The following is a 16486-nucleotide window of genomic DNA, read 5'->3' on the forward strand; positions in this document are numbered from 1 at the left end:
TTAAAGCGTCGGTTAACTCCAGTGCCGGGAACATTATTCCTGCTAGTTTTCGTTTGTGGCATCTTATCTCCTTGTATGCCTGGTTATTGCTAGCTGTGTGCTAGACATTGTGCTTGCAGCCTTGTTTGTGGAAATCATTTGAATCCTAAGCTAATGTTGTTTTCCACCAGAGATGGTGTCTGTTTACTTGTGCCCGGCATTTGGGGCTGCCAGCAAGCTAGGGTCACTTCTGTCCAGTACTGAGGACTGAGTTTATTTGGCACTCAGCTGCAGTTGCTTTAAGGGCCCTCCTGCTTCCTGTTTACCCATATCCTGTTGTGTGTGTAATAAATGCTAGGACCACATGATTTTGCATGATTATTTGGGAAGCGTTTTCTCAGGTAATGTCACCTAAAGTAGAAGTGACAGTAAAATTAAATTCCGTCTAAAATATAGTCGAGTCCAAAAATGCCATTCATTCAGATGCCCAAGAAAAACACGCACGGTATCTGCCTGTGTTGTTCCCACACCTGAGTTTTTCCTATGCTCAGACTGTAGTGCTTTGTTCAGTTTCTACCAAGGAGGAGTTTGCCCAGCTCCCTCCCTTTGGAGGGCCCTGGATCTCAGTCTCTGTACTGCCAGCATTACAAGGCTGATGGAAGCGTCACTTGGCCTCTTAGCAAACCTTCCATCCTGGAAAAAAGTTACCCAAAAAGCCAGACTCCTGGGCTTCCGTCTTCCCCCAGATCCTAGCTACAAATTATTCACTAATCACCCTCCAGCGCCCTCAAGCAGATGTGCCAGATTTTCTGGTTGCCCTCAGCAGGAGAACCTGTCCACATTGGCCTGGCCCACTGTGGTGTAAGCCAGACCCTGCAGATGGAGGTTTGTATTCAAAACCCAAGTGGCAGGATCCCTGGGTGGCTCAGTGGTTTAGCACCCACCTTCGGCCCAGGGTGTGGTCCTGGAGTCCCAGGATGGAGTCCCACGTTGGGCTCCCGGCATGGAGCCTGCTTCTCCCTCTGCCTGTTTCTCTGCCTCTCTCTCTCTTTCTCTGTGTGTGTGTGTCTCTCATAAATGAATACATAAAATCTTTAAAAACAAAAACAAAAATCCAAGTGCCTTAGGCGGAGGCAATTAACATGGATCATCTGGATCTTAGAACCACCAGGTGACAAACTAGGATCCCTTCTCAGCTTTTAGAACAGCCCTCTGATTTTCCAGTGGAGGAAGCTAAGACCCAGGGCAGGGCAGAACTGGGATGTGAACCCACTTCCAGACATGTACTGCCTGTTGCACCTTCAGGACCTGGTGGCCACCTTTGTCCCTTGGAACGAGGTGACTGAGAATCACCCCACTTCTGAGACCTGAAAGCTCTGGGGTCTTGGCAAGTGGGCTCTGTGGCTGAGGGTCCCCAGAGGCCAGAGCACCTCTGATCACACTCAGAACGGCTCAGACGTAGCCAGGGCATGGCCTGCATCATGGACTGGGGGCTCATAGCAGAGCTTGAAAGGATCCAGCCTCGCCTCTGCTGCATGGCCCAGAAGGGACGCAGACGTGCAAGCATTAAGTCAGACAACAGAAAATGGATTGTTTGGGGCTCTCAATTTCTGGCTCTCTCACTGTTGTCAGCCAGTCCTATTTTTAATCTGATCAACTTCACACTGCCCAGCTTTCCCTGGAGCCAGATGGGCTTTGGGACACCTGTCCCACCCGGCCCCTGGGCGGCTGAGGGGAGTGGCCACTTCAGCGCAGCAGCTCCACGCGGAGCAGGATTTCTCAATAGCTTCCAGGAAACCTGCTCATCCACCTTTGCACAGGATGTGCAGGGCACCCTGCCTTGGTTCCATTTCTCCGGCAGCTGTGTTTATAGTTAGCACTTGTCACAGGTGCCTCAAAGAGGGCCTCGTCTGTGGCTGCCAGCCTCTGGGCACCTCGTTCCTTGGCACTGGAACTTGAGGACCTAAAGGTTTGCCAGGCCCGACCCATGAAGGGAGTGTTGCTCTGAGGATGGCAGAGTTCACTGGAGCTCAGAGAGGGGAGGCAATTTTCCCAAAGTCACACAGCTTTGGGATCCATGCAGAATTTAGGTCTGCCACCTTGCACTCAGCACCCACTTCTCTCCTCTCCAACACCTGAAGCCTCACCCACTTCAAAAGTATGGTTGGTTAAGTTCAAAGGGGCAGCTCCCCCGTGTGACTTCTAGTCACAGGGAGTCGGTGGATGCTAAGAAAATTAAACCCCTTTTGAAACAAGCTTCTGTTTTCATTCAGTACCATTTCAGTTCCAAAAGAACTTTACATTTTGTCCAAATGAGCCTCTCTTGACTGCAGTTTCTTCTGATAAAGGACTTCGATGAAGGACTTGAATTCTGCTCCGGGGACCTGGGGCAGTGTCTGGGGACATCTGTAGTTGTCACGACAGGGGTGCTCCAGGCACGGAGCGGGTGCTATGGGAGAATGATCACAAAGAATAATCTGGCCCCACTGTCCATGGCACAGAGTGGGAAGAGACCCTGGACTCCCCACTATTGACCAAGCACATTTAGGATGTGATCAACACAAGCATTCAGCCAACCTTGTAGCCTTGCAGGCCGAGCCCAGACTTCTCTGCCAATGCTGCCACCGATTTGGTGACACTTTTTCACCTTCGTCTGCCCATCCATCCACTCAACAAACATTTATGCCAAACCTCGTCAGCCCTGTGGGGCTTATGGCCACGTGGGGCAGGCCTGCAGGCAGGCGGCCCAGTTCCATGAAGAGTTTGGGAGGAAGGGGCATGGCATTGGGTCAGGGATGGTGGCCAGGCCTTCCTGGAGGGACAGGTAGGGAAAAAATTCCATCCAGCTCACGAATGAGTTATGAGAGACCTGGTGACCCCTGACCACGGCGTTGGCCAGCCTCAGTGTCTCGGCTTGTTGTTACCCTACAGTTGTACAGGATGTCACCCAAGAAGGGCACACAGGACTCCCTGTACTATTTTTGCAACTCCCTGTCTGTGATTATTTCAAAGTACAAACCAGTGCAGTGACTTTGGAAACTGTTTGGAAAATATTTAACTTATAAAGTTAAACACGCACCTGCCAAGCAAGTAGGGATCCCACAACCGGGGTTCACCCAGGAGGAGTGGGAATGTGGGCTCCCACAAACCCTGTGTGTGGACATTCCCCGCAGCTTTCTTCACAATGACCAGCAGCACTGGGGTCGCCAAGTTGGTGAGTGGGCCACCAAACCCCACCACAGCCCCCAGCGGAATACTACACAGCACAGAAGAGGAGCCAAATGCTGGTGGGCCCCGCAACACTGCAAACCACAAGGGCATCGTGCGGAGGCGACAGAGCCAGACCCCGCACACTGTGACTCCGTTTGCAGACTTCCCAGAAGAGGCAAAACTAGACGAGGAGAGAGCAGATCAGGGGCTGCAGGGCCTGGCTACGAAGACAACAACACGGGGAGTTTCCTAGGGTGACAGAGCCTGCATCCAGACGGCAGTATCAGCGGCATGACGGGATGTGTTTGTAAAACCCCGACTGTGTGCCCAAAAGGACAGAGTTTACTGTAAGCAAATTATACCTTAACAGGAAGCGTTTCACTGAAGGAAGTCATGAAAACAATCACTAGCAAAATTGTCTCTTTGCAGAGCGCCGGGCTGGCTCAGTGGGTGGAGCGTATGACTCTTGATCGCAGGGTCATGAGTTCGAGCCCCACGTTGGGTGTAGAGCTGACTTAAAATCGTCACTTTGAGGTTCCCTGTCTGCCTTTATCCACGTATATTTTGCCACGACGGTAGATAACTGAACATTTGAATGCGCCTCCTCGGTGCTCCGCCTTTTTATGTACTGTTTATAATGGCCACGTAATGCTCCGCCTGGGAAACATCCCATGAATTTGCCGTTCCCCTGTCGCAGAGCGGGACGTTGTGGTTTCGTTCTGAGCTTTCGCTATTATAAATAACACAGTTGTAAACACCTCTCTGTATACAGTTTTTGTATTTCTTTTGACGTTCTCCCCCTCCTTGTGATGAATGCTCAAGCGGGAGATTTGAGAGGACCTCCTTGGAGTCCTTGATGTCCAGTTTATGAGGCTGAGACGGGGTGACCAGACCAGGGAGTCTGGAATGAGTGTGTCAGGTGGTGCTCTTCCTCCGGCCTTCCTGGCATCGTGAGGAAATAAAGGGGCAGCTCGAGGTGCTTTCCGCCTGCTGCCCTCCGTGGCTCACGAGGCCGTTTTGTTATTTTTTTACCAGAGAAGTTACTTCTTAGAAGAATTGCATCAGTGAGTCCCTGTGTCACATCCCGGCCGAAGTGTTATTAGCATGTTAACGGGATCGCCTGTCAGCTTATGTGTTGCCCTGGCCTTTCCTGGGTCGGTGGTCTTGGTTTCCACATTAGTTGGCGTTTGTCGTGAAATTCTATATATTTACTAAGATCAGAGCTGCTAATCTTCTCCATTCATTCTGTTGCTTCAGTTGCTAGAACGTAACTTCCCCATGACTGAAAGTATCCTGTGCAGTTTTACCAACTTGTGTATATTTTCTTCCTTATTCTATGGCTCTTTAGATGGAATCTCTTTGGGTGTGAAGTAAAGGTCTGATCTAATCCAGTGGTTCTCAACCAGGGGCAGCTGTGCCTCCTTGGGTCACTGGGTGATATCTGGGGACATTTGTGGGCTGCTCCTGGCATGTGGGGGTGCTGCTCAGCCCCCATAGCATCCAGGACGTCCCCCAGAGAACGACCCAGCTCCAATGTCAGCAGTGCTCAGGCTGGAAAAACCCTGCATTAATTATTTGGGGGAAAAAATTGAGTCTGACCCCTGCTCACGCTGGACACCAGAGTAAACCCTCAGGGGTCAGAAGGTACAAATCAGGTAACCCCAGCATCTGTGAGCCACCCCCACTCATGGTGTGTCACTAAGTGTGTGCAGCATCCTGGGACCTCAGGGGTCAGATGGTCACAGAGCACAGTGTCCTGGGGGGTCTTACCTGAGGATGATCCTGCCCCTCCAGAGACACTGCGTGGTGTCGGGGGGTCATCTGTGGTTGTCACACTGGGGTGCTCCTGGCATGTGGGGGTGGGGGCCAGGGGTGCTGCTCAGCCACACACACACCCAGGACACTCCATGGAGAATGACCCGGCCCCAGGTCGGCAGGGCCAGGTGGGAGAGACCCCATTCTAACTGTTTCCCCACGTTGCTGTGTTCGTGGCCCACCACGGAAGAAATCTGCCCCTCCCCGTGGTTGGTTTGACCCTGTGTGCCCTGGAGCCATGTGTATCATGTCAGACCTGTTCCATCTGGGGGTGACTGCCCTCCCTTTATGATCACCAGAGCTTCACAATGTACCCCAGGGCTGGGGAGCTCAGTGGTCCTTGCCTTTCACACATTCCCACGTGAGTCTTGTGCAGGAGCCCCTTTATGTGTGGCATGGTGGCTTCCTGGCCCTTGCCACAGAGGCCAGGCAGCGCCTGGTGAACCTCACCCCAAGCCATGCCCCACAGGCCCCTCAGCAGGGGCAGACCCAGGAGTCAGGACTGTGACCCACCTCCCCATCCCCTCCCTCCTGCCCCCCAGCTTGCCAAGGCTGTCCTGGGCTCCCGGGGCTGGTGAGGCTCTGCTGGGCCCAGGCAGGTCCGGCCAGGTCGAGCGCCCGACGCCATCACGTGCTTCTTGCGGAGCAGAAACTGGTGAGGAATGTTCCCTGGGCTGACTCAGCGCCACTGCCTCTTCTGCTGGAGTTGGCCTAATCCTGGGGGCCACGGCTGGGCCATGAGTCAGTGACTGGCTATGACACCAGCCAGGATGAGGCTTGAGTCTGCTGCATGCACTGCGGTGATGCAACCAGTGTCTGGTCCCAGCATCTCAGCACGCACATGTACATGCTCACACATACACGCACATGCATACGCACATGCATGCACGTGCAATGCACATGCACACACATACACTTACATGCATGTGCACCCCCCAGTGCAGCCATCCCTGGCCGTCCTCTGGGGCCACGGTTATAACCCAGCGCAGAGGGTGCCTCTCGGGACTCTGTGCCTAGAACAGGAAGCCACCCACACTTAGGGGCTTCATGCTTCAGAGGGAGGCCACAGTTTGGGGTGGCCACACGGGTGTGGGGGTCCTAGGTCCTGGGTGGGCACTTCTGAGTGTGGATGCTGAACAGGACTCCCCGGCCTTCCAAGGAAAACACACCATGGGGCCAGCCCGTTTGTTCTCTGTACACATCTATATTTAGCGCTGAGTAATTTAGGTATTTGTAAGCCCAACCAAGGGCAGTTTTCCCTGAGTTGGATGTTTTGTGGCTGCTTTGAAGCTCTCTGCTGAATCAGAGCCCTCTGGAAACCCACACGTGGGCTCTGTGCTCCCAGAACAGACACACTCAGGCCTTTTCTAACCCAAAAAGGGGCTGGATGTCTGCCGGAAGGGACAGGGAGCCAGGCAGTGTGGAAGGGTTTTTTTTTTTTTCCTAATTGAGACTTTTATGGAGGTCACTTTTGATTCATATGCAGTTACAACAAATCAGAGAAAGTTCGTGTATCACTCGCTATTTCCCCAGGGGTAGCATTTGTGGAAATATGGCCAATATCACAACCAGAACTTCGACACTGATACCGTCCACCTACCTTATCCCATTGCCACAGTTCTACTTGTGTGTTTGTATGAAATTCTGTGCAAGGTTATCACATGTGCAGGGGCAAGAACCCACAGCCACCTTCAGGGCAGTCCACGTGTCCAGCGCCACGAGGAGCCCCCTCCTGCCAACACCTACACTCCCACCCCCCACAATCACAAATCTATGCTCCATCCCAACAGTTCCATCATCTCAAAGGTGTTCTATAAATGGAAGCACACATGACATAACCTCTGAGGATTGGCTTTTTTCACTCGACATAACTGGCTGGAGATCCACTCGAGGTCCTGTGGGTATCAGCAGCATGTGTTTGGTTTTGTTTTTTTATTGCTAAATAGAATATGTTTTTGAAAATCTGAAACCTGGGGCGCCCGACTGGGTCAGTCAGAAGAGCATGCAACTCTTGATCTCAGGGTTGTGAGTTCGAGCCCCACACTGGGTGTAGAGATTACTTAAATAAATTATTGAAACTGAAAGGAAGGGAGGGAGGCAGGGAGAAAACCTGAGACCTGCCTTTACTCTGCAGCTCCCTGGCTCTGGTGGCCACGAGGCAGACTGTGCACGCTGCACCATGACAGAGCACAGAGTGCTGCTTGTTACCGACTGAGTGTCTTCCCAGACTCCTGACCTCAGGCCCTGATGCCTGTTCAGGTCCTCCTGGGAGCTTCCTCAGCCTGGACGCTGTAGACATCAGGGCGGGTCATCCTCTGGGGGTGCCCTGAGCATGGTGGGGACTGAGCAGCATCCCTGGCCCCCACCCCTCGGTGCTGGGAGCACCCCCGGTCATGGTGCTCAGCATCCTCAGGGGGGCAGGATCCCCCGTGTTAGAACCCTTATGCTAGACCTCACTAAATGAAGACCTCAGGGGAAGTAGGATTTTCATCACCTTAAGGAACACGGGGAAAATGTGCACAGCTGATTTATGAAAATAAATTAAGACCCCTCATACACTGCTGGTGTGCATTGTAAAATGGTGCAGCCGTTCTGGAAAATAGCTTCGCATTTTCTCTAAAACTTGAACAAGCAGTTACATCCCTCAGCGTTTATCTTAAAGAAATAAAGCCTTGTGTTTGCACACAAATCTGCGCACGACTTGTGGCAGCTGAATCCGTGAGAGCCAAAAGGTAGAACTACTGCACTGCGGCCGGTCCAGGTGGGGAACACTGCTCGGCAGACAGCTGGCGATGAACGTAGCAGCCTGGATGTGTCGCCAGAGGATCGGGCCCCGCGGGGAGAACGCCAACCCATAAAGGTTATGGCCATTCGGTTCCACTTATACACCATTCCCCAAATGACCGAAGTTTGGAAAAGGAAAACATATCAGTGGTCGCCGGGGCCTGGGGGTGGGTTGGGGCAGGAGGGATCCTGTGGATGGAGGCGCCCCACGGTCCTCCCAGCCGTGATGCTGACTGCAGTTTTGTAAGATGTTTTCATGGGGAAAACCGGGCAAAGGGCACACGGGCTCCGTTATTTCCTACAACTGCATGTGAATCCCCAGGCATCTCAGCAGTTTAAATTTAATTTTAAAATAAATTAATAAAAATATTTGGGAAAGAAAATAGGTCACCCCAAACCATAGCAAAGCCAGAATCATTGGAGCAATAAAGGATTGGTCTTCTCGGTGAGCGAGCAGGTGGGGAGGCACTCGGACCTGCCAAGGACTGCTAGGCATGACACCCATTTCCTGAAGGTGCGGGGGAGCGAGCAGGCCACTGGGTGTTCTCTGGTCGATAAAAGCAGCAAGCACTCCCCTCCACAGAGCAACGGTCCTGGGAGAATTGGCGGAGGGCTCCTTGGGGTCAGGAAGAAGGCTTATCCAGAATCGTTTGCCTGTTGCTGTGTGGTTGCTCTGAGCACACCATCTACACTCAAGGAGCGTCCAAATTCATGTCCACAGAACCTCGGAACAGGGACCTTAACTGGAAATAGGGTCTTTGTAAATGCAATTAATCAAGAAGAGATGGTACTGGATGAAGGTGTCCTTATGAGAAGGCCATGTGAGGACAGGTAGAGACTGAGTGTTGTGGCCACAGCCAAGGAATGCCAAGGACCGTGGCCAAAGCAGCCACTGGAAGAGGCAGGAAGGACCCTCCCTGGACCCTCTCAGGGGGAGCCCAGCCCTGCCCCCACCTGGATCTCAGCTAAGCTCCAGAATGTGGGAGAACAAATTTCTGCTGCTTTCAGCCCCTTAGTCTGTGGTCATTTGTCCCAGCCATGTGAGCATGTCAGAAAGCTCTGGAAAACCTGCAAAACCAAGTGGGCTCCCTTTGCTCACTGGTGACCCCCTTCCCACCCCCAGAAGCCTCTCCCATGCCAGAGGCAGGAGCCAGTGCTTCGTGCTCCTGCCCTGCCCCAGGCAGCCTCCTGTGGGAGCCCGGGTCATGCTGCTTGGCTGCATCCCAGGGACGGCTGGCCCTGGGATGGGAAGTCAGAACCAGCCACCCACACAGGCAGGAGCCACGGGCTTCCCCCTCAGCTTGGTTCTCAGAGAAGTGCCTGGCACGTGGGGGGCTGTTCTCCGGGACAGTTTGCTGGGCACATGAGCTCACTGATGAAGGAAGGGATGCCAGATGCAGGACGCACAGCACACAGGTGCTTCCCAGGTGACCTGCCTTGGTCCACAGCCAGAGTCTCACCCGGACGACTCTGCCCCAGGGAACTTGGCCGCATCTGGGCACGTCTGTGGCCATCACAACTGGGACATCCTGGCATCGAAGGGTGACACCCCAGAGAGTGACCCTGCTCAGTGTCAGTGGCACTGGGGGGCCATGGAACAGGGCAGAGGTCAGCAACTGTGTCCCCATGAGTCCGTTCTGAGTCATCCACATGTCAATGACTGTCCTGAAATGCTTGGTGGTCACATCCAGGGAGCACTTACCCCCAACCAGCACAGGACAGAGACTGTGGGAGACAGCTCAACTGAGCCTCCCACCACCCTCACCTCAACCAGGGACAATGGCCACTGCTGTTCAGGTCCAGGCCTGGGGCTTCACGAGCCAGCTCACGTCCATCTGCTTCCCCCCCGCAGCTCTCTGAACAACAGGGGCCCAGAGCTGATGGCAGACAATGTCAGCCACTAACAACATAGCCCAGGCCCGGAAGCTGGTGGAGCAGCTCCGCATCGAAGCTGGCATCGAGCGCATCAAGGTGAGCTGGTCGGGCGTGGGTGGAGGAGGGAAGAGACCCCATGCACCGAGGTCCAGCTCAAGAGCAGGGGCTGCGTGCCAGCCATGCCCCTTGCTGTGCGACCTGGGCTACTCCCTAACCTCTCTGGGCCTCCCTTTCCTCAATGGAAAGACCCAGCTGATACAAAAAAATGTGTCCTGGGCTGTTGTGACCACCCAACGTGCCACAGTGCCTTGTCACTGCAGTGGGACCAGAGGCAGGGCCGAGCCTACCCCCAGCTCTTGGAGTCCTTCCCTCAAGGGCCCCAGGGAAGACTTTCTCGTCTCCTGCCCGCTGGTCTGCCAGGCTCAGCCTGGCGCCCTGTTGCAGCAGATGCAGACAGAAGCTAGAGACGTGGTCCAGAGAAGGGAGGACCCAGGGCTCTTTGCCGGCTGCTTTCTTCACTTCTGCGTTGTTTGGATTTTTTGAAATAAGTGTGTTTGCTTTTTATGCTAAAAAAAGAAAAAGGACAAGCAGTTCCCGCTCACACTTAACCCATCAGGGACCAGAGACCCAAAAACAAAGTACAATAGCGCCTGGTTGGGCCATCGGTTCTGCAGGGGCCAGCGGTCTAGTCGTGGCCTCGTCACATGAGGAAGGGGTCACCTCATCACCTCATCACCCCCATGTCCACTCAATAAAGGATGTCGAGGCACCTCCAACAGGTGGTCGCCCCAGCTCTCACGCGGCCGGGAGACTCCCTGGAGAGACCCAGGTGGTTTCTGCATCTGCCGTGGCCCCGCTCTGGCTACCCCTGGGGCCAGTCAAGGCTCCCCGGAGGAGCAGGGCCACTAGGACGTGCAGAGAGAGAGCAAGGGGTATTTTTAAGGAATTGGCTCACACGACCGTGGGGGCTGGCAAGTCAGAAACTCGCAGGGCAGGCTGGAGACCCAGAGCAGGGTTGACACTGCAGATTGAATCCCCAAGGCCACTTGGAGGCAGACTCCCTTTCCCGGAAAGGCCTTCAACTGATTGTATGTGGCCCACCTGCATTTAGAGGCTCATCTCTCTACTCAGAGTCAACCAATTTAAATGTTAATCTCGGGATCCCTGTGTGGCGCAGCGGTTTGGCGCCTGCCTTTGGCCTGGGGCGCGATTCTGGAGACCCGGGATTGAATCCCACGTCGGGCTCCCCGCATGGAGCCTGCTTCTCCCTCTGCCTATGTCTCTGCCTCTCTGTCTCTCTCTGTGTGACTAACATGAATAAATAAATAAAATCTTTAAAAAAAAATAAATGTTAATCTCATATAAGAATGACCTTCCCAGTGATATCTAGACTGGTGTTTGGCCAAATACTTGGGTACTGTGTCCCGGCCAAGTGGACACATAAAATCAAACATCAACCCCACAGAGTTGTTCAGATGTCGATTTTCTGAGCACCTGCCACTCCCTGGTCCCTGCTGGGGGCAGCCCAGCCCCCTGACGGACTCACACCTGACCGATAGCCCGGTGCATGGGAGTGGGAAGCAGTGCGCCTCCAGCCCAGCGGGCGGGTAGGAGGGCTCCTGCAGCCCCCCGAGTCGGTGGGGGCGGCTCCCATGAGGTGTCTCAATGTTCCAGAACTCTGAGCATTCAAAGCATTCCTTCAGGCTGAAGAAAGAGAAAGCCTTGAAAACCTCGGTTGAAGTGGTTTTACTGTAGCGAGCCGGTTTGGCCCCAGCCCTGGCGGAGAGCGTGATTCATCCCACCCCGTTTGATGTTCTGGAGGAGTCCCGCCGCCCCTTTGAACGTCGTCGGGAGGAGGGGGCAGGACGGGGCCCACCCTCCCCACCCCAGTCCCGCCTGAGGCGACCCGAACCACAAACATCGGCACATCTGAAAGGCCAGCGGGCCATGGCCTGGCGAGGGGCAGGGAGGCGGGCACGGCTGTGGCCCTGCCCTCTGGGCAGGGCCTTCCTGTTGATGCCGGGGGTGCGAGCAGGGGGCCACATGCCCAAGCCACAGCATCGGTTATTTCCAGGGTCCAGGGGCTATTTTTGTCGTTTTGGAGGCTTGCTTTCCAAATACAACTCTAGAAACCAAGCTCCACAGGCTCATCCAAGGCGGTGGCCCTGGGAGCGGCCAACAGGCACAGGACAGTGGCAATTGTCACTGTCTGTGGGCAGGAGTGTCCCCAGGATGAACCCAGAGGCCAGCCTGCAGACTGGGCAGCCCTGGGGACGAAGTCGGGTAGCCTTGGCATTCAGGAGAACAGGGAGGGCCCCAGACCACAGACCCAAGGAAGGTTCTCACCCCTGCCTGTCTTACCCTCTCACGCCCACGTAGCTGCTCCTCTTGTCACCTTGCAGGTGGGAGAGCAGGGGCCTGAGCTCCTCTGACAGTTCCCGCCATGGGAGAGGAGACCCAGGGGCCCCTTCACCCAGGCCCAGGACCCCTGGACCCCAGCACCCAGCCCCCAGCCTAGCCTGGCAGGGAGCGGAGTGGGCCAGTGCCTACCACACACCTGGATGCACACGCTGGAGGACGGTGTGCAGGCCTGGGCCATGCCCTCTGCTGTGATGTCCCTGTGTTGGCCTTCCCAGGGGCTGAGTGGCCCCTCCCTGCATCTCCCCCTCCTCTTCTGGGAACCCCCATGCAGGTGCCCCTAGGTGTCAGCTCCCTCACCCAGGTCACTGGGCCCCAGCCAGCTCTGGCTGCCCCTCTGAGGTTCAGACATGCTCTTCCTGGGCCCTCCTGTCTCGGGTGGGAATGGAGTCTTGGTCTGAATCCTAAAGAGGCCTCTGTCTCTCCCTGACCTTTTTGTCCAAAATCTGGGCTATCCTTGCTAAAGGAGACTCAGTCTCTTCTTTGATCTTTTTAAAATTGTGGTAAAACACACCTAATATAAAACTAATCACCAGCAGCGATGGCACATTCGTGTTTTGCAACCACCACCTCTATCTTGTTCCAGAACATTCTATCACCCCAAAAAGAAGCCCCATCCCTTCCCCACCCCACCCCGCCAGCCCAGACCCACCCGAGCCCCCTTCCCATCTGTGGAGGAGCCTGTCCTGGATGTGTCACACATGTGGACACACACCCGGTGGAGCCTCCTGTGTCTGGTTCCCTCCCTGAGCGTCATGGGCTCGGGTCCATCCCTGGGGCAACGTGTGGGTGCCTTGGGTGTCTGCATTCACCTGTGGGTGGACACTGGGTCGTTCCCGCCTTGGCTGCGGCGGATGTGCGTGTGGCAGCCGCCCTTACCTGTCCTCTCTCGTCCTTCTGCCCACACGCAGGTGTCCAAAGCCTCGTCGGAACTCATGAGCTACTGCGAGCAGCACGCCCGGAATGACCCCCTCCTGGTCGGAGTCCCCGCCTCCGAGAATCCCTTTAAGGACAAGAAGCCCTGTATTATTCTGTAGCCTTGCTTTCTGGTGTGTCCCTCCCTCTGTCTCTCTCAGCTAGGGCCTCATTCACTACACAGTCAAGCAAAACATTTCAAGTCCCAAAACTTCCAGTTCCCAAAGAAATGCGAACAGCCCCCACGGCGGATGGGGTAAAATGTGTCTCCCGGCCTTAGGTGGATTCTCGAGCCCAGCAGCGCTGCCCTCCCAGGCCCGGCCGGAAGACGCTGGGGGTACCGCTGCCGCTTCCCATCAGGAACAGCAGAAATGCCCAAGTGATGTGCTAACAATTTTCTGAAACTTGGTTGCCGTTTGGGTTGCGGTCCAGAGCGGCGCCGGGCCGGGAGAAGGGAAGGAGGTGGGTGACCTGGCCACTGCCCCGTGCGCCCTGGCGGGTGGGGATTCTCGCACAATTGGCTGTTTGTGCAAAGACTGGTGCCAGGCCGACGCTGCAGTGCGTTTACTGTTTCTTCTGTGCTCAGCAGACTAAAAGTGGGTAGTGGGGGAAGGGCACAGCGGGGTGTTTTGGAAACAGGTCCCCTCTCCGTTTAAACAATTGTTGTTCCACACCCCGGAGCCCCGAGCTCAGCTCAGCGGCTGAGCCCGCAGCCACACATTGTGTAGAATGCGCCCGCGGATTTTAGAGGCCAGGAGGGAGGCTTTGTCTGTGGAGCGTGCCCTGCGTGGCCAAGTGTCGCCCTGCTGTGTGGCACTTGTGTGGCGTTTGTGTGGCATGCATCACCCGACAGCCCTGCTGCGGCCCCCCGCCCTTTCCTGGGACCCCACCCCACAGGGAAGCAGATTTCCAGCAACCTGCCCTGGTCACTGGAACAGTCAGCTGTGTTCTGTTTTGTTCTGAGCACGAAACGGCCATTTGGGCAGTTAGAAGCTGTGGTCGTATTTGGCTTTGCCGGGTTGTTGTGTTGTGTTTTGTTTTTTTCCACTTTTTGCGCGTCGCCATGGCCATTTTGCAAACAGGAGTGCAGCCCGGGGAGGCCCTGCCTGACAGGTCAAAAAGTGTGAAGCTCCAGAAAGCAGCTGCAGGACCTCTGGGTGAGATGCGTAACGCAGACAGCTCCTGGCTCTTCCCTCCCGTGGTTTTTCCTTGATCACTCGGCTCTTGTGACAGTTGACCTGGACAGTTAAGGGAGCAGGAGGCAGAGGGAGGACCCTGTGCACACCTGTCCCCCACCTGCCCCTGCACCCTTGCACCCGTGTGCCCTGCACCAAGAGGGTCCTCACCTTACAGGCCAGGAGCTGGGTCCTCGTGCCAACCTCAAGGCTCCTGCTCCCCCCACCGAGCCCCTGCAAGTGCCAAGGCCCAGATCCCACCAGCATTAAGGGATGAGAGGGATGTGTCCCTGTGCCAGCGGGTGATGTCCCCATGCGGGCTGGCTCCCCCAGGGTGCAGGCTGCAGGGCCCAGCCTTGCTCCTCGGCTCCCAGCTCTCTCCGGCCGGTCCGGGAGCACCGGGGGCTTTGGGGAGCCCAGTTTCCCCAAACCTGCCGTTGGACGGGGAAGCTGCGAGGGCCCAATGCCCTGGCCACTCTCACTGGGTGGGAAGTCAGCCTCTCGCTGTCCCCAGTAGAGCAGCAAGACGGAACAAAACCCGTTCGCTCAGCAGGGGGCCAGGGCTCCGGCGGGATCCACCCCGAGACTCAACACTCAAGGGGCAGTTGGCAGAGCAAGCCCTGTCCGGCCACTTCTGTGAAAGAAGCCTTAATCCCCGGAGCCCGCCTTCCCTCGCGTCCCCACCATCCCGGGCTGGTCCTGGGTCGCGGGTCCCCAGCGAGGCCCTGGTTTCAGTCCGCCCCCTGCCCGCCAGCTGTGCCGCGTCCAGCCCCACCCAGTGTCCCTACCGGGCGGCCCCAAAACCTAGCTCAGGGCTCAGCCGGCAGCGCCCCAGCCCTGAATGAACTCGAACTCGAGTCAGAGCCCCGGGGCCGAGCAGTGTGGGTAAACCAGGCCCAGAGACGGTGAGGAGGCACGTGGCCACCCCTGCCCAGCTGCCTCCCCAGGGGCCCCAGCCTCGACCCCGGGGGTGGCCGTCAGCAGAGGCCCACCTTGGGTGTCTTTCTAGCTGAGGAAAAGACCCCTCCTTTCTTCCTTCTAGAGTAAATCCCAGTGTCCGTAGTGTAGACCCCCGAGCGCCGTGCACACGCGACAGCGTTTCCTGCCTGTGCTTCCCTGCGAGTGTCCCGCATGAAACATGGTGTGCGCGGTGCCTTTGGGAGCTAGCGGAGGTGGCAAGGGGCCTGGGGGGACCAGTGTCTCTAGGCCACATCACGGGGGGGAAACTAAGGGCACACCCCCCAAAAAACAGGGCTGGGAGACACAGGGTCCCCTTCTCTCCTACAGCCTGCCTGGGTGTCCCTCCCCCCCTCCAGGAAGGAGCTAGAATGTGCACCCCTCCCCACAGGTGACTCCCAGGCCAAGGATTGAGTGACTAGGGGGTGACCTCTGGCCCCGGGGATGTGAACCGCTGGCGGCAGAAGGTGCTGCCCTTCTTCCTGTGTCTCTGGCCCACGTGTCCCCACCGCATCCCCACCGTGTCCCTGCATCCCCACCGCGTACCCAGCCGCGTCCGTCCGGGCGCCGGGCCTCCAGGCAGCTTGTCCATCTCTGCGCCGCCCGGCCCCTCTCAGCTCTGGGGGCAGGAAAGGCCGTCAGCCCGCCCCGAGGGCGAGTGACCAGGGCCAGTTTCGGGGCCAAGATGAGGCCACCAACGGTCACTCGTCCGTCAAGAACACTTACAAAAAGCCAGCCTGCCACGGAGTCTCCGGGAAAGAAGCCATATGTCAGACACTCCACCCTCCTCCTTCTCTGTCCGTGGAAACCATTGCCAAACATTGCAAAGACCGGTTCCGGTTCGCAGAAGCCATCTGTGGTTCTAGCAGGTTCTATCCCACCTCCGTTTGGATGTTCCGTGGCTTTTATTTCTGATTTTAAAAAAAAAATGACAACAAAAACAATTCCAGGTGTGCCACACCCACTTTCTTGCAGTGTTTTAATATTGTGTGGAATTGTTAATACAGAGTGAACTAATCCCCAGTACAAAGACTCCCTGGTCCTTGTCTCTGTGCCCACCGCCCGGGGCGGGGGGGGGGGGCTGGCGCCAGGGGTGAGGGGCGGACCCACAGAGCGGCCCTCAGCTTCGGCGGGCGTTCCAGTTTGCAGTTGGAAAACTTGGGGAGGGGCACCTGGGGGCCTCAGTCGGTGAAGCATCTGCCTTCGGCTCAGGTCATGATCCCGGGGTCCTGGGATCGCGTCCTGCGTGGGGCTCCCTGCTCAGTGGGGAATCTGCTTCTCCCTCTGCTCTGTGCCCCCACTCATGCTCTCTCTCTCTCTCTCAATAAAATTTTAAAAAAGGAAACTTTGGGGAGCCC

At 56.2% G+C, this 16486-nt stretch overlaps 1 protein-coding gene across 3 annotated transcripts in view; it reads left to right on the forward strand.

Annotated features, from left to right (window-relative positions):
- Window positions 1–16176, forward strand: part of GNG7 (G protein subunit gamma 7) — a 125902-nt gene extending 109726 nt beyond the window's left edge. For all 3 annotated transcript variants that reach the window (XM_055344573.1, XM_055344571.1, XM_055344572.1), the window contains 2 exons: window positions 9641–9759; window positions 12993–16176. In XM_055344573.1, the coding sequence (XP_055200548.1) occupies window positions 9679–9759; window positions 12993–13118 (207 nt within the window). In that variant the 5' untranslated portion in view covers window positions 9641–9678 and the 3' untranslated portion in view covers window positions 13119–16176. The remainder of the gene's footprint in view (window positions 1–9640; window positions 9760–12992) is intronic.
- Window positions 16177–16486: the final 310 nt, after the last annotated feature.

The sequence above is a fragment of the Nyctereutes procyonoides genome, unplaced genomic scaffold, assembly GCF_905146905.1.
Source record: "Nyctereutes procyonoides isolate TBG_1078 unplaced genomic scaffold, NYPRO_anot_genome, whole genome shotgun sequence".
In the NCBI taxonomy this organism is placed as follows: Eukaryota; Metazoa; Chordata; class Mammalia; order Carnivora; family Canidae; genus Nyctereutes; species Nyctereutes procyonoides.